At 45.5% G+C, this 26,973-nt stretch overlaps 2 protein-coding genes and 1 long non-coding RNA gene across 19 annotated transcripts in view; 1 reads left to right on the forward strand and 2 right to left on the reverse strand.

Moving 5' to 3' along the window:
- The window catches only part of ZBTB38 (zinc finger and BTB domain containing 38), a 117,184-nt gene extending 110,593 nt beyond the window's left edge, over positions 1-6,591 (reverse strand). Inside the window, exon 1 of the mRNA XM_082392360.1 lies at positions 6,455-6,591. The gene's annotated coding sequence lies outside the window, so the exon portion shown is untranslated. The remainder of the gene's footprint in view (positions 1-6,454) is intronic.
- Positions 6,592-7,045: 454 nt separating this feature from the next.
- LOC309628887 lies at positions 7,046-26,285 on the forward strand. Its single transcript, XR_014244768.1, has 4 exons — positions 7,046-15,393; positions 18,958-19,039; positions 25,684-25,897; positions 26,147-26,285. It is a non-coding gene; the product is annotated as an uncharacterized lncRNA (long non-coding RNA).
- The window catches only part of PXYLP1 (2-phosphoxylose phosphatase 1), a 78,917-nt gene continuing 75,396 nt past the window's right edge, over positions 23,453-26,973 (reverse strand). For all 17 annotated transcript variants that reach the window (XM_082392386.1, XM_082392380.1, XM_082392378.1 and 14 more), the window contains one exon: positions 23,453-26,567. In XM_082392386.1, coding sequence (XP_082248512.1) covers positions 25,630-26,567 — 938 coding nt within the window. In that variant the 3' untranslated portion in view covers positions 23,453-25,629. The remainder of the gene's footprint in view (positions 26,568-26,973) is intronic.

A 26,973-nucleotide genomic window follows, 5' to 3' on the forward strand; every position in this document is an offset into this window, starting at 1 on the left:
ACAGCCAAAGGAATTCAGAGGAGAACAGCCTTATGTTGAAACCTCTCCAAGGTCATCACAGTGAAACACCCACTCATGACATGCACACACAGGCATTCTTGGAGCAGACATGAGCAACAGTGATGAATGGGTCCTGGAAAGGTGCAGGCTGCACTCGGCCTGCCCTAAGGGAAGGGCCCTGATGCTACAAACTTCCCTGGGGATGACGGTTTAAGACGCTCCCTCACCAGGCCCAGTTTGATGGTAAAACATTTGGTCTGGCCAGCTCTCTCTGCCTCTGTGTCCCCTACGTAATCAAGAATCCACAGATGTGGGGAAGATGGGAGGGAAGTGAGGTATAGAGTTGAGCATCCTGCACAAGGTTCCCGGACAAGGCGGTACGTGGCCCCCCTCTCATCCTGGTCCTCCAGGTGCACAGGCTGTGCTCTGTCCAACAGCTCCACAGGATGGACGAGAATGACATCATCAGAAAAGAGGACAAAAAGGAAGGAGGACGGCACCGTACATCCCCCATCGGGTGGAGGAAGGCTTTCCGGAAGGTTGTGCTAGACTTCCCAGCACCTGTGCTGAATTCCTAGGAGTCTGTCCCTGAGGCTCTGGGGGCCGAGGGGGGGCCACCATGGTGGCCTTAAAGTCAGGACAGCATGTCAGCCTTAGTTCAGCCAGTGACTCAGCACTGATGGGAAGGCCAAAGCTCCCTGAGGTCACCGGCTGCAGTCAACACTGGGCTCGTCCCCCTCCCAACGCCCGTCCCCGCGAGGAGGGAGCACAAACCCCCCCTCCTGGCCACTGTGCATTCCACGCACACAGTATACATGCCTCTTCCACAATATGCATGCCATCCCTTCACTGGTTTGCTAATCCAATTAGTTTCCTAAATTTACAAATATAATAGTGTGCACCTTATTTAAAAAAAAAAAAGTCTCAAACAGTACCACAGGCTGTCCAATAAAAAGAAGCAACAGAGGTTTAAGGATAATTTTCTAGTTCTTGACACATCGGCGCAAGGCAGCTTCACGACACTTCTGCACTTCCGGTTTTGTAGCCGAGGAAACTAACCCACTTTGCCTGTCCTTCCACTTCTGCTCTCTTCCGCCCCATCCCTAAGCTCTGGGCCCCGGACTATCATGGTTCCATGGCAACAAAGTTTATAACGTCTTTGTTCTGTTCTAGAAATAGAATTGTTTGTGCTTCATCTAGAGCTTGATTCTTAAAATTAAAAACAACCAGCATTTATGATATTCTGATTGTGTAGGAATTGTTCCCTCCAGAGGCAAGTGGACACCCTCAGAGAAGCACATGCAGACGCGCCACTAAACTGCTGCTGCTCTAAGGGAAACGAAATGAACTAATTGGGAGGACTGGGGAAGTGATGGAGTGAGGCATTCAAGTTGTTTTTCCGCGGCACGATGAAGGCATTCCTCTAACTCCTATCCTTGAGTTGGCATGAAGGATGGGAGGAACAAAATCACGGGCCTTCATTCATGGACTATTCATCTGTGTTTTTTGAGCACCAATTATGTGCTGCGTACTATGCTAAGTATTTAAGATGCATGTAAGAGCAGTTCTCGCCTTCAAAATCTCCCTAGGGAGAAGGAAAATCAGAGGCAGTGTGCAAAGAGTGAACACTCCAAGAAGACAGGGTTTTTTGTTCTGTTTTCTGTTCTGTTCACTGCTGTATTTTTAGCCTTTAGACTAGCCAATTACTGAATTAATGACTGAGCTCGATGCCTGAGTTATGCACAGTGGGGGTGGAGTGGCGGGGGGGAACAGGGACTGGATTGGTAGGGGGGCACTTAGAACGCTAAGGAGGATCCCTTAAGGCGCCTGCCTCAGGCTTGAAGTCTCAGAGAACGTTGCCAAAGAGAATTTGGGTCGGATATTGAAGCCCAAGTAGGAGGAGGGCACGGAAAGAAATTGGGCAAGAGAATCCCAGTCATATGGTAGAAGCAGAAGGTGAGTTTGGGAACATGGCATGAGATGAGGGGAGAATGACAAGCGGAGGCTTGTCATTCACAAAGGGACTTGTGTGCCGGGCTGACGAACCTGGCCTTTATTCCAGGGGTGACAGGTAATCTTGGAGGGCATCTGCAGGGGAATGGCACGGTCAGGTCTGTGTGTTAGAGACACCCCTGTGTGGGCAGGGTGAGGGGTAGATGGGCTGGAGGTGGAAGTCTGGCTAGGGGACGGAGGCTGTCTCTGGGATGAGACATGGTAAGAAGCCGAGCTAAGGTTCTGAGGTTGGAGAGAAGGGCTCAGCTCTGAGAAACATTTAGGAGGTAGAATCTGCACAATTCGGTAGCTGAGGGGCTTTGTGGGATAGCTCAGCACAGGGTGAGCTCCTGATCGGGGTGGCTGAGGGGTTGGTGGCATCATTCACAAAAAGAGGGATTAAAAGAGCAGAGGCTCAGCAAGTTTTGAGGAGCACTGAGCACCCCTGCGTGTTGTGCATGTGGGGACATTTTAGACACATGGATCTATTTACAGGTGAGAGAATTACGGCAAGTAAGTGGTAGATGAAGCCGAGGACAGAAAGACGTAGGGCAGTAGGTACATGAAAGTGTATGAGAAACACCACCTGTAAGGATGGATAGACACAGAGAAGTCCATGGAGACTGGGAGAGTTGACCGGGAAAGAGAGTGTCACTGTTTCATTGCAGGGGTGTGTGTGTGAATGAATGAATGAATGAATGTGTATATTAAATGATTTATCCCTGCCTTTCTTCCTGGCTCCTCCCTCTTGAGGTAACTTCAAGCACTAGACTGTACAACTAGAATCTGTCCCCATTAATCTTGGGGTAACAGCCACCAGAAGCAGCACCTAATTCTTTTTTTTTTAAATTAATTAATTAATTAATTAATTTATGGCTGTGTTGGGTCTTCATTTCTGTGCGAGGGCTTTCTCCAGTTGCAGCAAGCGGGGGCCACTCTTCATCGCGGTGCGCGGACCTCTCACTATCGCGGCCTCTCTTGTTGCGGAGCAGAGGCTCCAGACGCGCAGGCTCAGTAGTTGTGGCTCACGGGCCTAGTTGCTCCGCGGCACGTGGGATCTTCCCAGACCAGGGCTCGAACCCGTGTCCCCTGCATTGGCAGGCAGACTCCCAACCACTGCGCCACCAGGGAAGCCCCAAGCACCTAATTCTTGATGTGATTACAAAGTTTCTCTTGGGTTTTCAGGAAATATTGGAAGTCACGAAGAGTCTCAGTAGTTTTCCAACCTGTGGTTTCTCTGGCAGTTAGTTAGCTTTTTTTTTTTTTTAAGTAAACTTTTTATTTTAGAATAGTTTTAGGTCTAGAGAAAAGTTGATACGATAGCAGAGAGAATTCCCGTGTACCCAACACCCAAGTTTCCCCTACTGTTAACGCCTTACCTTAGTGTGGTACATTTGTCGTAACAAATGAACAAATACTGATACATTATTATTATCGAAAGGCCATACTTCATTCAGATTTCCTTAGTTTGTAGGTAATCTCCGTTTCTGGTTCTAGGGAAGCATTCAGGATACCGTATTACATTTAGTTGTCATGTCTCTATAGGCTCCTTGGGCTGTGATAGTTTCTCACACTTTTTTTTTTTTTTTTTTAATGACCTTGACAGTTTTGAGGACTACTGGTCAGATATTTATAGAATTTCCTTCAGTTTGGGTGTGTCTGATGTTTTTCTCGTTATTAGACTGGGGTCATTTGTTTTGGAGAGGACGACCGTAGAGGCCAAGTGCCATTTTCATCACCTCACATCAAGGTGCACGCTATCGACCTGAGCTATCACTGCTGATGCTGACCTTGGTCACCTGGCTGAGGTGTGTCTGTCAGGTCTCTCCACTGTAAAGTCACTCCCTGCCCGCTTCCATACTGTGCTCTTTGGAAGGAGCTGTGCAGCCCACACTTAAGGAGTGCAGAGTTACGTTCCTTGTCTTTGAGGGACGAGACAGTTAGCTCTTGAAATCTTATCCTGCATTTCATTTGAAGAAAATCTCTTCAGCTTCCTTTCCTGTCTTTCAGATACTCTTTTAGGAACACACAGACCTGTCAACCTGTCAACCTGTCCAACTTTAAAGGGACCTTTTCCAGGACTTGACATTTCTACGTACGAGGCTAGAATAAGTGAAAATCCCCCACAAGAGGGAAGAATCAGAAAGGAAGTACTTGAAACGAATAATGCTGTTTCATTGTATTATATAGAAAATGTCCTACTTTGTTACAATAACAGCACTCACATCTATAAACCAAGAGTATCACAGTAAAGACACACAACATGGTCAGAGATTGCATCATACAAAGGAGGTAAGGTAAAGAATTTTACACCAAGACTGTAGAAAAGAAGATTATTATTTAAAGACATAGTGAAACTCCAACAAGAATAAGTGCCACATGAGTCAGGAAACACAGCGCTTGTATCTTAGCATAATAAATTTTTATAATTTAATTAAAAAGTACTGTACTCTGGTAAGACAAGACCCCATCCCCCTGCTTTGGTTCTCTCCAGTGTCTGTGTGCTGCTGCCCCCTGGGGCCTTGCTACAGGGTAAGGAAAAACAAGAAGTGACAAGCCAACTGTTTTTCTCTCTCTCTCTGTTTTCCTCCTTATTGCCTGGACTTTGAAGTTCAGTGTCATATAAACATTAACTTGCTTCTTAAATAAAGCCGCAAAAAGCAAACTGTAATCTGAGCATATGATTTATCCAAACTCTTTCCCATGAGTTCTAAGGATTCTAATTTCTTCTCTACCAGTATGTCTCTATCTCATAGAGTTAGTTTTGAAATAGTCTTAAATTATTATTGTTATTAATTATTATTATTATTTTGTTATTGAAGAGTTCTCCAAAGAATGCCTATCACAGATGACATTAGGTGGTAATATCCACTAAGTTTCTTTTTAAATATATTTAAGTTAAAAAATAGTTTAATTTAAAGGAAAAAAAACATGTTAAATGGCGGTACGAGTGGCAAAAAAACAGGACAAAAATGATCACTGACTGAAGTTTGGGACCCACTGAGCTCTTGCACTAATCAGTTTCACAGGTGAAATTTATTGACACAAAAGCCTGAATCATCTTATTATAACTTTGGGAACACCCCACAGCAGCTAAGATAGTAAATTTTTTTTTTCTTTTTTTTTTGGCAGTCACCAGTCATCATCTACCTACATTACCAACAGTTTTCTTTTATAATACAGTTGTGCTGATCATAATAGTCTAAATCACTCTGGCAAATCCTTCAAAACAAATTACATGCCTCATTAATACAATCTTTGCAAGACTGGTGTCAGAATGGATGTTTCTCTGAATTTGTTTTGGAAATGTTTTTAGATTTTTCTCCTATGTTGTATTTTATTTTCCCCAAATTAAAATGACATAAAATTATAGTGACTTTTTCCTAACATTGAGAACTTTAATATACGTCACTATCTGAATTGCTGAAGAAACAATCCCTTTTGAGATCTTGATTTTATAAAAACGATAGAGCTTAATTATTCCCCTTCTACCTCCATCACGGTGGTGTGTTCTTTTGCCATGTATGTGTCATTTAGAGTTATTTTGCTGGACCTGAACTTTGTAGCCTGTATGATCTTAAATAAATGAAAGATTGATACTAAAAAAAAATGCTAATTTCCATAATCTTTTTCTTTTTCTGCACTGAGATGTTTTTCCTTGACACATAAGAAAATACTTTTGAGTGGTTAATCCCTCTCAACAGCAGGAAGTCTAGATATTTGTAAATTTATTTAATGCACATTAGTTTCTGATTAGTTGACCTTTTCTAAATACCATACTGACCAGTTACAGTCAATTCTCTCACCTCCATGATTGGCTTGCATTTATCCATAAATAAAGTCCTTGATTGTTTTAATTTGCTTTGGAGAATTGGGCATAGACAGAACAAATGGCTATTACATTACAGAGTTTTGAATTTATCTTAAAATATGAGCAGTGCTGTTTATGCTTAAGTTCCAAAGAGCACTTTTTTGTTGTTGCTATTCTGGTTGTCTACTATTTATTTTATCTTTATAAATACATCCTTCAATTTGTAAAGTGATTTAATTTGTTTTATTGATTCTAAAATCAATAAGATGCAAGGTGTCAGTGATAATGCAACTAATTAGCTTTGAAAACACAACTATGTTATCACCATATTATTTCTAAATGATAAATTAGCATTCTTTCCATTCATGGCAATCTCCAATCCTTTCCTTTTTCTCTCCTTCCCTCCTATCTTTCTCTCCTTCCTTCATCAAACATTTATTAAGTATCTGCCTGTCTGGCACTATGCTAGATGTTGAGAATCAATGATGGATAAACTCTCAGTGCCCCATCAAGCTTATTCTGTTGATTTAAAATTTTTTCCTTCTTGTTTATTCCAAAGGTCATTTGGACAAAACACACTAATGAAATGCATGGGAAAGAAAGCAAACATGGACAGCTTTCACTGAGTTGGAGGAAAAGTATGTCACCAACCTTTAGCTGTTGCGGAGAAATCTTTCTTCTTTGGGGGCTCGGGCTATATCAAGAATTCTTCTTTTCCCCAAGAACTGGCTCTGGGGCGGGCATTCTTCCTCCTCTAGCATAAATAACCTTGGCTGGGAATATTTGGATGGACACCAGTTGGATGAGACCCAGAGCAGCAGGAGAACCCTCCTGGAAACCTTAGGTGTCCACACTCGTTTGGTGTGGCCGCATGAGGCCTCTGGTACAGAGCTCCTGTAGAAAACCACAAATGCACAGGAAATTGGGGAAAATCAGATAAAGGCAAACCATTAAATGACACATGAACAGAAAGGAAACAGTTAAGAATTAACCCAAATTAATTTAAGGCTATAAGAGCGAGTGGTGCAACGGTTTAGTTAATAAGTAGCTGGTCTCCAAAGCTAGGGCATTTGAGCCAAATGACTAAGGGCTTTTAGAGCCATCAGGGGGCAGGTGGAAGGAGAAATGGACCCACCACAAAGAGAATCACAAATTGCTGTGGGAAGTAGGAGCAGGTACTGCATCTTAGACCCAGATAGATTCATACACACACTCATCTATCCATACATACATCTATTGATCCATTCAGCAAATACTTGTTGAGTACCACTGTTCTAGATGATGGTGCTGAGGATATAGCAGTGAGCACAAGCTTGAAATTCAGGAGCCTGCTGGAGGCACAATGAGCAATTGGCTGGAATTTGGGTAGGAATTATACAAAGAAATAGGCAATGCTGAAACTCGAGAATGGGAGCAAATATTTGCAAATGATGCGACCGACAAAGGCTTAATTTCCAAAATATAGAAACAGCTCATACAACTCGGCAACAAAAAAACAAACAAACCAATCAAAAAATGGGCAGAAGACCTAAAGAGACATTTCTCCAAAGAAGACATGCAGATGGCCGAGAGGCACATGAAAAAATGCTCAACATCACTACTTATTAGAGAAATGCAAATCAAAACTACAATGAGGTACCACTTCACAACAGTCAGAATGGCCATCATTAAAAGGTCTACAACTAACAAATGTTGGAGATGGTGTGGAAAAAAGGGAACCCTCCTACACTGTTGGTGGGAATGTAAGTTAGTGCAGCCACTGTGGAAAACAGTATGGAAGTTCCTCAGAAAACTAAAAATAGAATTACCATATGATCCAGCAATCCCACTCCTGGGCATATATCCAGAGAAAGACATGGTTCAGAAGGATACATGCACCTCAGTGTTCATTGCAGCACTGTTTACAATAGCCAAGACATGGAAACAACCTAAATATCCATCAACAGATGAATGGATAAAGAAGATGTGGTACATGTATACAATGGAATACTACTCAGCCATAAAAAAGAAGAAAATAATACCATTTGCAGCAAATGGATGCAACTAGAGATTATCATACTAAGTGAAGTAAGTCAGAAAGAAAAATACTATATGATATCACTTATATGTGGAATCTAAAATATGACACATGTGAACCTATCTATGAAACAGAAACAAAATCAGGAACATAGAGAATAGACTGGTGGTTGCCAAGGGGGAGGTGGGTGGGAGAGGGTAGCAGTGGGAGTTTGGGATTAGCAGATGCAAACTGGTATATATAGAATGGATAAGCAACAAGGTCCTACTGTATAGCACAGGAAACTATATTGAATATCCTGTGATAAACCATAATGGAAAAGAATATGAAAAAGAAGGTGTATATATGTATAACTGAGTCACTTTGCTGTACATCAGTAATTAACACAACATTGTAATTCAACTTTACGTCAATAAAAAAGAAAAAAAAAAAACCCTTGAGTCTGCTGAGTTTGGCTAGTTTCTTTGGAATAACAGGGTTCAAAGAACCTTCTAGTGGAACAAGCTGTCACCTACTCCCTCATCCTTTCCCTAGTCTGAGGTTGTCTCCCCCTTTTTTCATTCTCTCAGCCTTGCAAGGCCATATCACTATCCACATCTTTAGGCTCAGGACCATCTATACTCAGGCCTCCAGATGGCTAGCTTCTTGCTGTGTCCTTTGCTCTGTGTGTGCACATCCCTGTTGTGTCTTTTGTGTGTCCAAATTCACTCTTCTTATATAATAAAACCAGTCAGATTGGATTAGGACCCACTCTAATGGGCTCATTTAACTTAATCACCTTTTTAAAGGCCCCATCTCCAAATATAGTCACATTATGAAGCAACAGGTGTTAGGGTTTTAACATACGAAATTTGGGAGGATATGATTCAGCCCATAACCCCACGCCTCCACCCCCTGAAGATTCTTGCTGTTTGGTTGCCCTGTGATTCACTGTGTGGAAAATAGCATGAACCACAGAGAAAGCCAGTGACCATAGGGCCCTCTACTTGTTAAAATAATGCATGACTCAAACCAAGAGAGAAGAGAAAGAGATCTGCACGTCCTTATGCGTACTTACACTCTATTGCAGAGAGAGCCTTCATTCATGCCCTCCCAGGATCTGAAGCAACTTTCCAAGTTTTAAGAGTGACAGACGGGGGACTTCCCTGGTGGCGCAGTGGTTGAGAGTCTGCCTGCTGGTGCAGGGGACACGGGTTCGAGCCCTGGTCTGGGAAGATCCCACATGCCGCGGAGCAACTGGACCCGTGAGCCACAATTACTGAGCCTGCGCGTCTGGAGCCTGTGCTCCGCAACAAGAGAGGCTGCGACAGTGAGAGGCCCGCGCACCGCAATGAAGAGTGGCCCCCGCTCGCCGCAACTAGAGAAAGCCCTCGCACAGAAACGAAGACCCAACACAGTCAAAAATAAAATAAATAAATAAATAAATAAATTAATTAATTTAAAAAAAGTGACAGAGGAAGTTTCTACTAGAGGCAGCTGAAATGTCTATTTTGTACCTAGGATCACGTGGGAAAGAGTCACACCCTTGACGGTCAGACAAAGGAGTCTTCAAAGATCTCAGCTGATTTAGAGGCAAACTACAAGGTAATAACAGAGCCAAAACAAGAGGAAGTAAAAGAACTCTGCAAGGCACAGTTGGTAGAATTCTGAAAATTAGTGTTTCCTGTTTGCGTCAAACCTCCTTCTTCCACAGGACCCTTGCTCAGTGTTAACAGGTCCTGTTTGCCAGTGGCTCTGGGTCAATTCACTGAAAGCCAGTTGTTTCCATTTTACCTTCCTAGTCCCTGCCAGTTCCACCCGTCCCCCTGAAGAAACGAAAGTTTCTTCAGTTGTTTCTAATCCGTCTCAGTCCTCCCACTGCCATTTGTTCTCACTTCCCCCAGTCCTTTCAAGCACCTTTTGGTTCCTCCAAACCCTCGACCCTTTCCCCCTCACCCATCAATCCCAGTCTGGTCAAATCACTCCCAGTCCCACAGATCTCTCCCCTTACACTCCAGCCCTTTAGCCCCTCCCACTATGTCATTCCCTAGCCTCGTCCACTCTGTCCCCCTACTAGTAGCTCCCCCTACTACCTCAAAGGAAACACAAGTGTTTTAATGGTGATTTTTTTAAGGTTTTCTTGTTTTTTTAAAAAAATTTTTATTTTGTACTGGAGTATAGTTAACAATGTTGTGTTAGTTTCAGGTGTACAGCAAAGTGATTCAGTTACACATAAACATGTATCTATTCTTTTTCAAATTCTTTTCCCATTTAGGTTATTACAGAATATTGAGCAGAGCTCCCTGTGCTATATAGTAGGTCCCTGTTGGTTATCTATTTTAAACATAGCAGTGTGTTCATGTCAATGCCAAACTCCCCAACTATCCCTCTCCCCCACCCTTTCCCCTAGTAACCATAAGTTCGTTCTCCAAGTCTGTGAGTCTCTTTCTGTTTCATAAGTTCATTTGTATCATTTTTTGTTTAGATTCCACATATAAGCGATATCATATTATATTTGTCTTTCTTTGTCTGACTTACTTCACTTAGTATGATAATCTCCAGGTCCATCCATGTGGCTGTAAATAGTATTATTTCATTCTTTTTAATGGCTGAGTAATATTCCATTGTATATATGTGCTACATCTTCTTTATCCATTCATCTGTCAATGGACATTTAGGTTGCTTCCATGTCTCTGCTATTGTGAACAGTGCTGCCACGAACACTGGGGTGCATGTATCCTTTTGAACCATGTTTTTCTCCAGATATATGCCCAGGAATGGGATTGCTGCATCATATGGTAGCTCTATTTTTAGTTTTTTAAGGAACCTCCATACTGTTCTCCACAGTAGCTGTACCAATTTACATTCCCACCAACAGTGCAAGAGGGTTCCCTTTTCTCCACACCCTCTCCAGCCTTTACTGTTTATAGATTTTTTGATGATGGCCATTCTGACTGGTGTGAGGTGATATCCCACTGTAGTTTTGATTTGCATGTCTCTAATGATTAGCGATGTTGAGTATCTTTTCCTGTGCCTCTTCACCATCTGTATGTCTTCTTTGGAGAAATGTCTATTTAGGTCTTCTGCCCATTTTTGGATTGGGTTGTTTGGGTTTTTTTGATATTGAGCCGCATGAGCTGTTTGTAAATTTTGGAGACTAATCCCTTGTCAGTTGCATCATTTGAAAATATTTTCTCCCATTCTGTGGGTTGTCTTTTCATTTTATTTATGGTTTCCTTTGCTGTGCAAAAGATTTTGAGTTTAATCAGGTCCCACTTGTTTATTTTTGTTTTTATTTCCATTACTCTAGGAGAGAGCTCAAAAAAGTTATTGCTACAATTTATATCAGAGTGTTCTGCGTATGTTTTCCTCTAAGAGTTTTAGAGTATCCAGTCTTACATTAGGGTCTTTAATCAATTTTGAGTTTGTGTATGGTGTTAAAGAATGTTCTAATTTCATTTTTTTACATGCAGCTGTCCAGTTTTCCCAGCACCATTTATTGAAGAGATTGTCTTTCCTCCACTGTATAGTCTTGCCTCCTTTGATGTATATTAATTGACCATAGCTGCGTGGGTTTATTTCTGGGCTTTCTATCTTGTTCCATTGATCTATATTTCTGTTTTTGTGCCAGTACCATACTGTTTTGATTACAGCCAAATTGCCTACCAAAAATTCTGTACCAATTTACACTCATATTAACATGGAACTCTATGAAAATTCTTGATGTCAGAAACACCTTCACCAACCCTATTACTCTTTCTAACTATCTGATAATGTTGTAAAAATAAGCATATTCCTGCTGTTTTACCTTGTATTTATCTTGTATTTTCTACTACTGATGTTGAAAACCTTGCCAAATGTATTTCAGTCAACCGTATTTCTGAATCTGTGAATTGCCTATTCATATTATTTGTCCATATTTTAACTAGGTTGCCTTTTTCTTATTGATTTACATATGTGGGCTATGGCTTTTATCTTTTATACGTCTCATGAATATTTTCTCCTAGACATCTCTTCTCTTCTAACCGGGCTGTGACAGACTGAAGAGCCCTTAAAATGCTGTTATGCAGATATAATGGAATACTGGCCTACTTAGATTTTGGCCAGTATTCCAAAACCTTAGAAATGTTCAAAGGTTGTTTTAAAAATTCCATCCACTATGAATTGCTGTAAATTGTATAAACAGGCAAAAGCAGCAAGTAAATAGGGTGCATTGATCAGTAAATTGGGTTTCAGCAAATGGGTCTGCTTCCTCTAAGCATATCTGTCTCAATACCTCAAAATGTGGCTGCATTTCTTTGTTTTATTTGTCTATTTCCCCTTCATATTCATTACCTTTATTCATTTTCTTTTTTAGTCACACAGCAATATACTTTATTGTGGAAAGATTTAAAATATACATATATATGTAGACAATCGTAGCAGACATGTTTTGTACCTGGCCAATAGGCATTCCCCCTTCACCCATGATAGCCAAGCCCAGATTTCGTTCAGGTATCCATTCAAACCTAATTGGATTGTTGAATTCTCTCATTTACTACTTGATTCATGAATTTCTGAGAAAGTTACATTAAGAGGAGGGGTAGGAGAAACCCAGAAACCATTGTTTCATAGCTCTAGGTCCTTCAGTGTGACTGCGGGTTGCTGGAACCACATGGGTGACCACACTGGGAGAGGGTCCACTCACTCAACAACGGTGTAGTGAGCCTGCCTTTGTACCTGTTGTGGGTTCCATTTAGATGGTGCTCATACAAATTCTAAAAGGGGTCTAAAGTGGATTCAGTGTGTGGTAGTTTGCAGAACTGGTGAGCTGGCAAGCCCAGTTGATATCTACTCTTGTAAGGGCCTTAGGTGAGAGAAGTTGGCAAAGATGTGATGCATGACAGACCTTGGTATCCTGCTTGACCTTAGGGGAGAAGGGACTAAACCAGAGCAGGGAAGGTCTTTTTATGAGGGACTTTGTACAACTTGAACTGACAGCCTGGTGAATGTGGTGAGATTGCGTATGTGGCGAGAGGTCTGGGGACTCTCAGGTTACAAGTCAAATATCACAAATATGTTGTTGATACAGGCTCAGAGAGCCATGAAACACACACAAAATTCTTCAGAGCCCAACAATGCACACTTAGGCCCAATATACCAGACGAATATGCTGCAAAACAGACACAATGCTTACAGAGGGGAAGAGGAATCTTCTCTTCCATGTGTTCTTTTAATTTTTTTGTTATAAAATATTTCACATACAAAATAATTTAATATGTAAGAGATAAAGAAGGTGAATAAATATCACATATCAATCATCTAGCATAAGAAACAGAATATTACCAATCCCTTTGAAGACCCTATGTATGTTTCCATTTAATACCCTGAACTGAAAACTGAACACAATGCCTACACCCCACTTCATACATCATTGGCCAGAACTGCACCGCATGCCCATACTTAAACATGTCATTTCAAGGGTGACAGGACCATCGTGATTGCTTAGACAGTGGTTTTCAAACTTTTTGGTCTCAGAGCCCCTTTACACTCTAAAAATTATTGAGGATGCCAAAAGGCTTTGGTTTATAAGGATTTTTTTTAAAGATTTTTTTGATGTGGACCATTTTTAAAGTCTTTATTGAATTTGTTACAATACTGCTTCTGTTTTATGTTTTGTTTTTTTGGCTGCAAGGCATGTGGGATCTTAGCTCCCTAACCAGGGATCAAACCCGCACCCTTTGCATTGGAAGGCAATTCTTAACCACTGGACCACCAGGGAAATCCCCTGTTTATATGGATTATATCTATCAGTAATGACCATATTAGAAATTGAAACTGAGAAGATTTTTAAATATTTAATTCATTTAAAAATTACAATAATAAATCCAATACTTGTTAATGCAAACACACACACACACTCACTTTTTAAGAAAAAAACAAAAATTAATTACTGAGAAGGGCTGCACTGTTTTACATTTTTGCAAATCTGTCTAGCCTAATAGAAGGCAGCTGGGTTCTCATACTTGCTTCTGCATTCCAGTCTGTTCTAATATCGTTTTGGGTGAAGTATATGAAGAAAATTTGGCCTCACAGAGATTAGTTGGAAATGAAGGTAGTATTTTAATAACCTTTTCAGATAATTTTGGATATTCTTATTTGATACTATACCAAAACTCAACAAATGATAGCTTCTTAAAGCTTAGTAGCAATGTGGAATCTAACACTACATCAATGAACTTTTCATACTCTGTTACATTAAAAACCAGTTGGGCTATCTTGCAATCGAAATAGATTTTTTTTACCCATGCATCATGGTTTTGTAACATCATGCATTGGGCATTTGGAAAATATTGGTTCACTAAATGTAGTGCTATTAAAATATGTCCACGTGTTCTTTGGTCCTCCTCCCTTTAGGAGGTGGAGATTAATTTCCCTCTTCTTGAGTATGGGCTTTACACATGACTCATTCCTAATGAATAGAATGTGGTAGAAATTACAGAATGTGACTTACAAGGGTAGATCATAAAAGACATCAATGCCTCTGTCTTGCTCCCTCTCTCCTGGATCACTTGCTCTGGGGGAAGCTAGCTGCCATATTGCGAGGATACTCAAAGCCCTGTGGAAAGGTCCACATTGTGACAAACTGAGTCTCCTGCCAACAGCCATGTTAGTGTGCCACCCTGGCAGCAGATAGTCTAGCTCCAGTCACACTTTCGAAAATGTGAAAAGGTGAAATAGGCAGTGGGGCTCATACAGGCGTTGCTGGGGTCTGAGGGATGAGGCTGGGACTGGAGGGTCTGAAGAAGGAGGCTGGCTTTCTCCAGAATCCAAGCAATTAAGGACATGTGCTGGACGGACCCTATATAGCCATAAGGCTGGGGCCACAGGAAAGTTATCCTCTTGGGAACCGGGACAGCAGGTCAGGAACCACAAATTTCCACCCTCCCTGCTACTGTCCACACCTGTCCCCACTGCCCACAGCTTCGACTCCTGCAGCTACTGCTGGAAGAAGCAAAAGAGCTGTGGGACCCACAGGGGGAGCCCTGTGGGTTATGCCCTTACAGCCAAGGTTTTCACTTCTTCCCAGTGGAAGATAGGCAATGCAGGATTGGGAATAAGAGGTACCTGAGACCATCTAGCCATTGGCCTCTATCCCCAGGGACGCCCAGAGGTGGGAAGAGAGCACGCAGCAGCGGGAGGGCGACAAAGCCGCAGCGGGCAGAGTGCAAGGCTGCAGCGGGCCTGACGGTGCGCGCCAGAGGGAACGGAACAATGCACTGAGGAATCTCGCCAGGTCCTTTCCTTCTGAAGTCCCGGTTTCTCTGACTCACGAACGACCCCTGGAGGTAGACAATACTCAAAACCTCGCACCGTTCTACTCCCTCCGAAACCAACTCCACTGCCGTACTCACCCTAACTTCCGCTTTCAGGAACAGAGCGCAGTTCCGGGGTGGGCCCCGCGAGGCTTTGTGGGAAATGGAGTGTTGGTCAGGAGGATTCTGGGGGGGGGGGGGGGGTCGTAGTTCCTGCTGGTCTTTATGCGCACGCGCATTTCCGTCTGCACGTCCCGGCTTCCAGTGCTCCGCGGCGCGGGAGAGAGATGTGTGCGTGTGTGCGTGGTGGGCTTCTGACCTACGGCGGCTTAGGCTTTGTCCTGTGGGTAGGGGTCCCGAGGTGGGACGTGACAGACGGACTTGGGTTCTCTGTCAATTACAGTTGCCAATTGTAACTGGGCAGTTACAGCAGCAAGTGATAATCTCCGCGATGTGAGGGTTAGGAGCAGCGCCTAAGGGCCAAAGCTCGGGGTGTGGCATAGGACCAGGCCCAGGGGCGACGCATCTAAAGCCCGGGGCCTGAGAGAGGAGAGTTCCCAGTGAGCAGGGCTACGGCCACGCAGGGACCCTCCAGTCACACGGAGGAGATGGGCGTTATCCCCTGACAGTGTAAATCTGTTGTCGGTTTCGGGTGGGGCGCGCTGCCATCCTAACTCCATTTTTTAAGGTCACTGTGGCTGCGGTTCGGAGGGGTGGCGAGGGGAGGGCATTGAAGACCGAATAGTAGTCCAGGGAGAGGTGATGGGAGCCGATGGTGACCGTGGACTGAGGGGATGACGGGGGTTCAAGGAGGGGGAGGAGTAGAGGATTCCCAGATTTCTGGTGTGGGCTGCTGGCGTGTCTGTAGATATTCTCACTCAGTGAAATTCTTACTGAGAATCTGTTTCAACCTCCCCCAAAGACTTGAGGGGGTCCACAAGTGAGCACACATGTGTAGATAGTCACAAAACTATTCAGATGTACACTGACCCAAAGGATATTCACGCACATAGCAACACAGCTCTGTTATGCCCACCCTTGTGAGCACACTGGTGTGTAAATACACACAGCCACATAGTTCCTCGTAATCACACGCTCACACATACTCCCTACCCCAGACAAAGGCCCTAGTAAATGTATCCTTTGTCTCAGCTCAAAGAGTCTCTGCCCAGAGCAGAGGGTGCCCAGCATCTTGGGCTAAGGGTAGCCTACAAACCAAAAGGACACACATTGATATCCTTGGGCCTCTCTCTGGAAAATTCACACACAGCTCAGCCTTCATTCTTCCACCCTGCTACATCCATGTCCACTATGACTCTCCCAGTCTTCCTAGTTACCTTCTTGCCACCCTGGCCCGATGTGAGAGAGAAATGGGGCTTGAATTTAGGTAAGGGCTTTGCCTATCTGAATGTGTTTGCTGAGGATCTTCCCCGAGCAGTAGTTCTGAAGATATTTGTGTATGCTGGATTCTTTTGAGAATCCTGTGAAAGCTGTGAACCCTCTTCCGAGAGAGCACACATCTTTATAGCCACACTGTTTGGAAAACAGAATTGAAACCCATCTGTGGAGCCCTGGTTAAGAACCTCACTAGAGGTAGATCAGAAGGTCAGTTTCCTGGTTGCCCCCTCTGCAGTCTTGAGGTGGCTCTGGAGGGAAGACGAGTAGGCCCCCAAGCCCGAAGAGGAATCAAGGTATGAGGAAGGGGGCAGCCTCTCCTCCCATCCAAGTGTTAGCCCTAGTTAGAGCCAGGCTGTCAGTCTTGCCAGTCCTCTGCTGGTTAGTGAGTGAGTCGGCCAGGCAGACAGTTCAAGCTTATCAGGTGTAGGGACTTCCCTGGCGGTTCAGTGGTTAGGACTCTGTGCTTCCACTGTAGGGGGCCCGGGTTTGATCCCTGGTCGGGGAACTAAGATCCCACAAGCTGTGTGGCCTCAAAAAAAAAAAAAAAAAAAAAAAAAAAACTTATCAGGTGGTGTTGAGTTATTTAGGCTTAGTAGGTCAGTTAGACTGTAGGTCAATCAAATGATTTGTGATTTCGAAACTTAATCAGCCAGTCAGTTAGGATTAATTTTTCAGATGGACAGTAGTCCATCAGGATCCATCAGTGAGAAGGTCAATTTAATGGTCTGTCCATCAGGGAGCCAGTTATGAGACTGCTAAACAGCTGGTTCATCAGTTAGACAAAAGGGCAGTTGGGGCGAGACAGTATGGAGACAGTGTGTCTCTACTCACATCTTGAAGACAGCGGACACAGGTGGAGAGAAGAGTTGACTCCTAGGCCACCAGAGGGAGCTTCAGTTTGCTGGGAAAGAGGCCTCATCTCTGTGGGGAACAGGGAAAGAGGGAAAACTGCAGAACAGGGCTAGACGGAGTTGCCACTAGAGGGTGGTGTGGCGCCCGTTCACGGGCACAGGGTGCCCCTGACCATTTGTGGAAGCCCCCGTCTCTGGGCAGCTTCTGAAGAAAGGCTCCTGAAAGGACTTCTCATGTGGGGAGTGCCTAGCCAAGACACACTTGGCTCCATGCTGGGAGGAAGCAGCTAGCTGCTCACCAGGAAAAGGATTTGCCGTTCCTGAGCACTGGGGAGGAGGGAGGATGGAGGAGGAGTGCCTCACTGGTGGGCCCCAGGAGCAGGGAGGGGTGCAGCTTCCTACAGCGGAGCCACCCAGGGCAGGATCTGCCTTCTGTCGAGGTGCACGTCACTTCCCGGGCTGCTTCTCCTTCAGTGCCTCGAGGGGCCATGGAGGGGCCAGACCAATGGCCTAAAGCCTCCAGACTCCCGTTCCTTTGCTGAATGCTGTGCTCAGCTGCTGCTTCTGCAACGGACAGCCACTCTAATAACTAAAGCAGGAAGCTGGAGGTTAGACATAGATGATGACAGAAACATGAGGAAAGGACGAGCAATGAGCTTCCTTTCCCTTGAGAAGTAATTGAGATGTTTATGTAAGGTGCCAAATACGACACTGTCACAAAGGCAGGACTCAGAAGATTCAAGTTCTTTCCTCTCCCAAAGAGAAGTGCATGAGCTCAGGGAGTTGTATCTCCCAGTTACGCCTAGAGCATGATGCTGTGCCTCCAGGTGGGCTTCCTGGCCTTAAAAAATGGCCAGGGGGGGCTTCCCTGGTGGCGCAGTGGTTGAGAGTCTGCCTGCCAATGCAGGGGACACGGGTTCGAGCCCTGGTCTGGGAGGATCCCACATGCCGCGGAGCAACTGGGCCCGTGAGCCACAACTACTGAGCCTGAGCGTCTGGAGCCTCTGCTCCGCAACAAGAGAGGCCGCGATAGTGAGAGGCCCGCGCACCGCGATGAAGAGTGGCCCCCACTCGCCGCAACTGGAGAAAGCCCTCGCACAGAAACGAAGACCCAACACAGCCAAAAATAAAAAAATAATAAATTAAAAAATGAAAAAAAAAAAAAAAAGGCCAGGGGCAATATTCTGGTTCCAGCTGGTCTCGGTGACTCTGCACAGTTGAAGCGTAAGTGGGGGCAGTAATGGAGGCGCCATTGTGGAGGTGACCCACGTGCGCGGGGCTTTACCTGCGCTCTCTCGTGGGAGGTGTCGTCCTGGTTTACAGGTGAGGAACCTGAGGCCTAGAGAGACTAGATACCTTGCCTGAGCCCTCATAGCTGGGAAGTGATACAGAACTGGATTTGAACTCGGTCTGTGTGGTTCCAAAGTGCTTTCCTTTTCTGGGATCTGGGGAAGGGGACACAGGTGGGGAAGGGGAGGAGGGTGAAGGACTGGGGGTTGCTAGGTCCTGAGGGAGAGTTGCTGGGGGTGGCTCTGGACAGGACTGTGCCTTTCAGAGACTCTGCAAACCTGACATCCCACATGGTGATACAAAGACCCTTTTTCTGTCTCCCAGGTGTGCAAAAAAACACATCACAACTACCATCTGTGGACAAGCCCTTCAGTCATGTACTATTGCAAGTAATAAAGCTGAAGTGGTAAGTGGGAGCCAGACCATGAAGGGCCTGGTGAGTCACCTTGGGGAGCTTGGATTTTCTCTAGAAGGCAGTGGAGGGTTTTTAACAAGGAGTGGCATGATTTGCTTTGCACTGACACAAAGGTACAATCCATATATGGCAGAAATTGAGTATGTATTTAGTGCATATTAGTAAGCGCTCGCACATACTTCACGTGGGGCTCCGGGAGGAATGTTTAATATAATGGTACAGTGATCCCGAGCGAGGGCTCAGGGGTCAGGCTGGTTTGACTCCCGGTTCTGTCACTTCCTGCCTGTGAGACTTTGGCAAATGACCTCTTCTCTCTGTTTCTTTCCTCCTCTTACAAATGAGAGATGAGAACGATGATTTCTAAGCCACAGGGTTGCTGTGAGGATGAAACAAGGTTATGCTTATGAAACACAGCACAGCGCTTGGCACGTTAAAGCGCTCAACGAACGCTGGCTTGTCCTCACCCTGTGCATCGCCTGCTCCAGTTCCAATCCTCTCGGCCTCGTGTCTTTTCCCAGCCACTGTGTGACCACCAGGCCCCACAGGCTTTGATCTGCAGCATCTCCTTCTCTTGCTTCCTGCCCGACGGCTGCTCAGATGCTCAGGTGGACCCACTCATGCATGTTCCACCCAGAAGCGAGGGAGACACAGCTGTGGACAGAGCTGAGGGATAAATGTACCCCCCTTCCCCCAGGTGACCAGTGAGGAGGTGCATTTCACAAGGCTTCTGGGAGGCCCCTCGGCTGGATGGCCTATCACCACGGTCAGCTCAGTGTGCATCCTCGCGCTGGCTTTCCCCTCCCTTTTCCCCCTCTCTGTCCTTCACCTTTGCTCCTGGGGACCACATTTCCTATTGAATACCTACACTTAAGGTTTTTTTCTCAGACTCTGCTTTTCAAAGGAACCCAGGCTAAGATAACCATTATAAGATGATCCTAATTTCTTTGAAATGCTGCATTAGAAACTGCTAGAAACATGAACATCTGGAGCAGCGATCATTCCCTGGGGTTGGGTAAACTCTTGCCTACACCCCAAGTTCCCAGTTTTACTTATTCACTTGTGTGAGGGTAGAGGAAGGGGTGAGCTAAGGAAGCTGGGAGAGCTCTGTAGTCCAGCCCAGGCCCGAGTCTGCTACTCACTAGTGACTACGCCATCCTAGGCAGGTGTCTGCCTCTGAGCCTCTGTTCCTTACATGTAAAACGGAGATCATAGATGCCTACTCATACTCTGAGACAGAGACTCTGTCAGTTGAGTGCTTGGCCCAGTGTCCAGCCCCTAATATGTGTTCAATAAACGGTGAGTTTTACTGTAACAGCCCTCTGTGTCTCCTGTTGCTTCACGTGTGCTTACTTAGCTTCCGCATTGAAATGGTAAGCCTCTCACAGGCAGTGATAGAAGAAATTTGTGATCAATAGCTACATTGTCTCTTTCAAATAAACGACTCCAGCTTTACTGCCCCGACTAGCAGAGGCCTTAGTCCCTAGGATTTGCTTGCCTTCCACTGCAGCTCGGTTCCCAGGAAGCAGACTCTGAGACAGACGTGGATGTAGGAAGTTTATTGGCGAGCGTTCTTGGGGTCGACACTGTGAAGGAGGGGAAGGAAGCAGGACGGGGCAGAAGAAATGGGCTGCGTTGCAGTCACAAGGCCTCAACAGACCCCGTGGGGAGCGCCAAAGCTGGGATGCCCCCAGGGTTGTCCCCAGGCCTTTCAGTCTCTGCGCTGCCCCGTCAGTGGATGTGGCTGCCTGGGAAAGAGGCACCGCCAGCCTGCACACCCCCAGCCACTGGGGAAAGGACCCCTGAAGTGGGGAATCTGGGTGGGGTAGTATCCGCCACACTTCAGTTCTAAGGGGTGGCTTTGGAGAATGTGACAGTCACTGCTGGTTCTCTAACCAGTATCCACTTTCCCCTTCTTCCTTATTAAGAAGGCCTGATTTGCTTGAGACAGCAATGTGCCCAATAAAAATACTCCCTTTCCTAGACTCCTCTGCAGTGGCAGTGGCCTACGGGGACCCCATTCCGGCCAGTAAGATGTAGATAGCAGCCTGGGTTCCTGATGACATGGTGGAGCCACTGGAGAAATTGGAAGGCTTTATTAGCTTAATCACTGTAGGCAGTTTTCTGTTGCATGTGACCAAACAGTCCTGGATGGTTCAGAGATGCGTAATCATATTCTGCTTGAGAACATGGGCCTTTGGGTTAATGGACGACAGCTTTGAGCCTCAGCTCTGCTGCATACTAGCTAGAGAAGTCACTCCATCACACTTCCCTTTTTCTCTAAAGTGGAAATGACAGTACCACCTAATGCATGTCTCATACAACACTAGGGTAACCAACTTGTCCCTGTGTGCCTGGAACTTGCCCGCTTTTAGCACTGAAAGTCCCTCATCCTGGGAAACTCCTCAGTCCCAGGCAAACCAGGACAGCTGGTCACCCTATTAAAACACTTCCCGAAATACCTACCTCCTTTACAAATGGAAGACTGGTCCCAAAGGCTAACAATTATATTTGATGCTGCCCCCTAGTGGCTGAGTATAATATAACATCACTGCAAAAACGAGTTTGTAAAATTATTCATGTAAGTAGTTTTTTCTTAACAAAAACTGTAACCACAGAAGGTCAGAGGCAGAGTTGGAATATTCTCCTAACCATTTAGATTTAAATTTATAGCTGTTGTAATCCCACTATATTTTAGTACTCACTGATACTCGCCAGCAAATATGGTATATTGTAGGGTTACTGGGAGGATTAAATGAGTGTAGGAAAGCCTCTGACACGGTGCGAGACAGTCCAATGTGCTGTAAGTTTCACTGATGTCATGTAAACTTGGGTTAGACTCTGCACTTTGACTCTTCCTTTGAAAAGTGACTGTATCCTTTTCTCTCCCTCTCTCCCTGTTTCCTCATTGAATTAGGAGTAATAGGACCTCCCTCGGAGGGTTAGGTTGATAGACGCTTGTGGGGCGCCCCCCCCAGGGAAGCAGGACCCCAGAAATATTGCCTTTACTACTGAGTTCTCCAGAAGCCAGGCCTCAGGCCACCCCTCGCTGAGGGGCTTTGCAGCCCTGGGAGGGGCTGTGCCGGGGACACCTCCTCCTCCTCAAGGCCACGCTCAGCTGCCAGTAGGGCTTCACAGGCCCGGAAGGCCTGACCAGACACTCTGATGAAGTCAGCTGGCTCCTCTTAAGCCAAAGCTCTGACCACTCCCCTGAGCTGGCCACTGGGCAGGCACTATACAGGGGCATGACCCCACGTTCAGTTCAGTGGCCTTGAGCAATGCGAGCTAACTGGTGCCCAGGCCAGAACTCTGAGCGAGCCCCGAGCCACGCCAGACCCACAACGTAAACCCCAGCTGTCTTCTGCTTTCTACTTATGTTGTGTTTAAACACGCTTAGACTGCTCAATCTGTTCAGAAGGCTTTCTAAAGATTCAGAGAAACGGAAGCATCTCTGCCTATCCCGCGTCAGTCTCTATGAGTTCTAGAAAAAGGAATCACTCAAATCTTTCAAACATCTAATTCTGCTATAGCTACAAAGACCCTCAAATAGGCTTAACAGCAATATTGGATTAAGTTCTTCAATTCTATTTCTAAGTGAATTTAGAGGAAGAATATGTACTCTACTCATATTAATCAACACATACAATTGCTGGTCTCTCTACTTTGTTCTGTGTATCTCAAAAGCCTTGTAGTCCTATTTTAGTACCTTGGTGTTACATTTCAATTTCATTCATTTTTAATTTAAAAATATGTCTCATCTATATCATGAAATCATGAATTATGCCTATAGCTATAAAAGAGCTGCCTGCCTTTCTTTCTCCTTCCTTCCCTTTCTTCCTTCCTTGCTTTTTCTTTTTCTTTTTCTTCCTTCCTTCCTTTCTTCCTTTTCTCTTTCTCTCTCTCTCTCCCCCTTTCTCTTTCTCTTCCTCTCTCTCTCCTCCTCTCTCCCCCTCTCTCCCTCTCTCTCCCCCTCCCCCCTCGCCTTCGTCACTCCTCCCTCTCTCCCCTTCCCCATCTCTCTCCCCCTCCCCCTCCTTCGTCTCTCTCCTCCCTCTCTCCCCCTCTCTCCCCCTCTCTCTTCTCCCCTCTCCCCGCCCCCCGTCTCTCTCTCCCCCCTTTCTCTCTCTCTCCCCCCTCCCCCGCCCCACCACCCTCTCTCAATGTGGAACTCTCCAAGATAGATATACTGTTATGGGAAACAACTTAATGAGAAATATATCTAATACATATTGTTAAAGGGAACCTCACCTGGGTGCTCAGTGTTTGTTTATGGAAATGAAATGTCTCAGAAGTTGATATTGAGGAGGATACTTTAATGCCATGCATACCCAATGTCTTGGGAGGCAAAACCTCTATCTACACTTTTAATGTTGGCCCGTATGCAAAATATCCACCTTTACCAACAGATGTTGCGAACTGATTTTTAAAACATCTTCTGATTCACCTTTATTTTTAAATCTTCAAGCTGTGTTTAGCAGTGCTGATTCAGATAGATTGTGAGTAGGAACAACAACAAAAAAACCCTGCTTAGGCTTTAAATACTCGAGAGAGGATAACACACAATTTTCAGCAATAAAAGAAGCTCTGGGGACACATTTTCACCCAGTCCAAGGCCACCAGCTGTGACACATCCTCTCGGCCACCGAGCCCTGATGCTGCTGTCAGAGAAGGAAGCTGCAGCCCCTCTGTGGCCCAGTGCAGGACTGCTGTCCCTTCCCGTCACCCCTGAGGGCCCAGCTTGGCCTGCGGCTGGCCACACTAGGCTGGGGCCTGGCCCTCCCTTACCCACGTGCACTGTAGCGCAGCGGTCCCCAAGCTTTTTAGCACCAGGGACTGGTTTCGTGGAAGACAGTTTTTCCACGGACAGGGTGGGGGGACGGGGAATGGTTCAGGCGGTGATGCGCGCGATGGGGAGCGGCTGTAAATACAGATGAAGCTTCGCTCCCCTGCCTGCCGTTCACCTCCTGCTGTGCGGCCCGGGTCCTAACAGGCTGCGGTCTGTGGCCTGGGGGTTGGGGACCCCTGCTGTAGAGCTTTCTAATTTAAAATGTTTTTATTTATTAAAAAAAAAAAGATAAATTAAAAAAACATATGAACTCACTTGAAAGGAAATAGAGTGACCTACAGGTACAAACCATGAGTTGTGTGTACGAGTAATCTTCAAAAATTTATTAATAGAAACGGATGTACTCAAATGCAACACTGGACAAAAAACAAAGAGAAAAGGCTGGAATACCAGCGACATCAGGGAATCTCACTTTATATTTCTTCGCACAGAACTAGCACCATTTTAGTCAGAAATCACAGATTTAATTATAATTGCTTCTAATATATAAAATACCTTATAAAGATTATTTAACTATCTAGTAACAAAGTTCTTCCAAAAACTTATTTAAAAATCAATTCGAATTTACCATTTGAAACACGAAAATGGTTTAAAGGTCGATCCAATTCTACTGCTTGTCGAAGGCAATGAGCCATAATTGGTTTTATTGGAAGAAAGTGCCTGAATTCAGCTTCTGGCTCCCTTCTAACCCCCAGGCAGATACAGTAAATTGAATATTTCATAGGAATCAGAGCACATCTAAAACTGGTCTTAGAAAATATTTTCCTAGACTATAAAAATACTAAATGGAATACAAAAATTTCAGCATGTACAGCAAATAGACTACAGCAGACAAATATTTAAGACATACTCAAAACTATCTTATACCATAATCATCATGAACATCAAGTATTATTCTAATAATTTTTCTATGATTCATTTTGATTCAATGTTTATTTCCCCTCAAGTTTTGTTATAATGTCGGATACAGACACAGATTCTGTGTTTCTAGCAGAAGTTACTGGAGGCACCACTGAATAATTCTGGGTATTCAACTGGTTCTCTCGCAAAGTGCTGGAAGTGCAATTGTAGTAGAGCCTGGCTTTTAGAACAGGGGTCAGCAAACTACAGCCCTCGGGCCACACCTGGCCCACCGCCTGTTCTGTGCGGCCTATGAACACAGCCATGCTTATTCATTCACGCGCTGTCTGTCGCTGCTTTCAAGTTACAAGAGCAGAATCGAGTAGCTGTGACAGACGCTATATGTGGCCTTTTGGTCCACAATGTCTACAATATTTACTATTTGGCCCTTTACAGAAAAAGTCTGCCTACCCCTATTTTAGATAAATCACTTCAGGAAATTGTTCACTGAACAAGGACAAGGTAAGATTGTCCCAGATTAAGAAACTTCTGGCTGAGGTTTGCTGGTTCCATCATACAGTACCAAGGCAGATCAAAAGAACACACATGTGGATTGGCAGTTTTGGATACTGAAGTGTTATTCTAGCATCCTAAGCAAAGTCTGGCTATGATAAAGTACCTTCCTTTCTCTGTGAACTGGCCATTGTGTACCAAGTAATTCACGTACCCAATTACAGCAACATACTCACTGTTCAACCCTAAATCTATGTGGCCCCCAAGCATGATTTCCGGCCTTTAGAAATCACCTTGTACCCTTAGCAACCGAAAGAACTAGAAGTGGACCTTTGCCATCCCTCTGTATTGGCATAGATTCTGTTAGCGCCACACCACGTACCTTTTAGGATCCTTCCCTGTGACACGCATCATAATAATTAGTGCTACCACTACCCAGGGCCACGAACATGTCCCTTTTGACAAAGCGGACGAAGTTTTCGAGGGGGCACATGGGCTTGGGAGACCGCCTGTGGTGATCCTGGCAGAACGAGGTGTGGAACGTGACGTCGACACCGTCGTAGAGAATCCGGACGGAGTGCTCGCCGGGCTTCTCCCTGTCTTGCCAGAGCTCAAAGATCAACCTGGCCGCGAACCTCGGGAACCTGGCTTCGGTAAGGCCCAAGGCACTGAGAATCGGGGCCAGAGTGACGTCGTGAGCAGAGGAGAGAGCAAAGAGCTCCTCCTTCCGGCCCTCCACCGCGCGCCGCATGCGGCCCACGGTCTGGTTCAGGATGGGGTGGGCGCTCAGGAGCGCATAGCCCAGATACAGTTTCTTCTCCTGCCTCTCTCTCTCGTCCTCTATCTGATGCCTCTTGATCACCTTGAAGTGCTCCATGTTAACACAGCCGTTCCTGGTGCAGGGGAAGCTGACGTTGTGGCAGAAGAGGCAGAGCATGGCATCTATGGGGTTGGCAGCCCGGAGCTGCTTGGTGGGCGCGTCCACGATCCTGGCCATCTCCTCGTAGGTCCTCTCCAGCTGCCTGTTTTTCAGACGCAACAGGTACTGCCGACGCTGCTCCTTTTCCAGGTACTGGTTCCTCAGCGGGCAATAGCAGTTCCCAGAGCAGAACAGAGCGCTGGGCTGGTGCCGGAAATAAATCTTCTTCCAGTCAAAATCTGGGAGAAAGCCATAAAGCAGAGCCAGCCCACTCTGCAGCGTCCGGCTTTTGCCAGTGGTCTCCAAGTGAAGCTGCTTTGTGGACCAGTCATGGGGCAGGAGTTTGTGTTTCTTCAGATAGATGTCCCTCAGCAGCTGGCCATTCTGCAGATGCTGCACAACCCCTGAAACACAAGAGTGCCACCCGCTTGCCTCACCACCAGCTTAGCAAAAGGAACAGCACGGGGAGTCGAGGCCCGTGCAACTCTGGAATGCTTTAGACAGCGAACGGTGACATCCTCGAGCCTGGCCCCCAGTGCGTGGAAGCCCCGAGAACGGGCTCACGTCAGCGCGCAGAGGGAGCCCCTCAGGGTTATCCACAAAGGGGCGAGCAGAGTGGGGCCCTGTCCTCTGGACCCACGCCTTTCTGGGAAGCACAAGGACCATTCATCTGCCTTGATCCCTCCCTTTTGACTGGGTCCCTCCCCTGGAGGAGGGTTGTGACTGGTGGGGCTCAGAGGGTAGGAACCATCGCACTGGTGGACGTCTAGGAGGTAATTGGCAGGGGCCTAAGGAGAGCTTTCTCCCTCC

The sequence above is a fragment of the Balaenoptera borealis genome, assembly GCF_965194805.1.
Source record: "Balaenoptera borealis genome assembly, chromosome: 5".
In the NCBI taxonomy this organism is placed as follows: domain Eukaryota; kingdom Metazoa; phylum Chordata; class Mammalia; order Artiodactyla; family Balaenopteridae; genus Balaenoptera; species Balaenoptera borealis.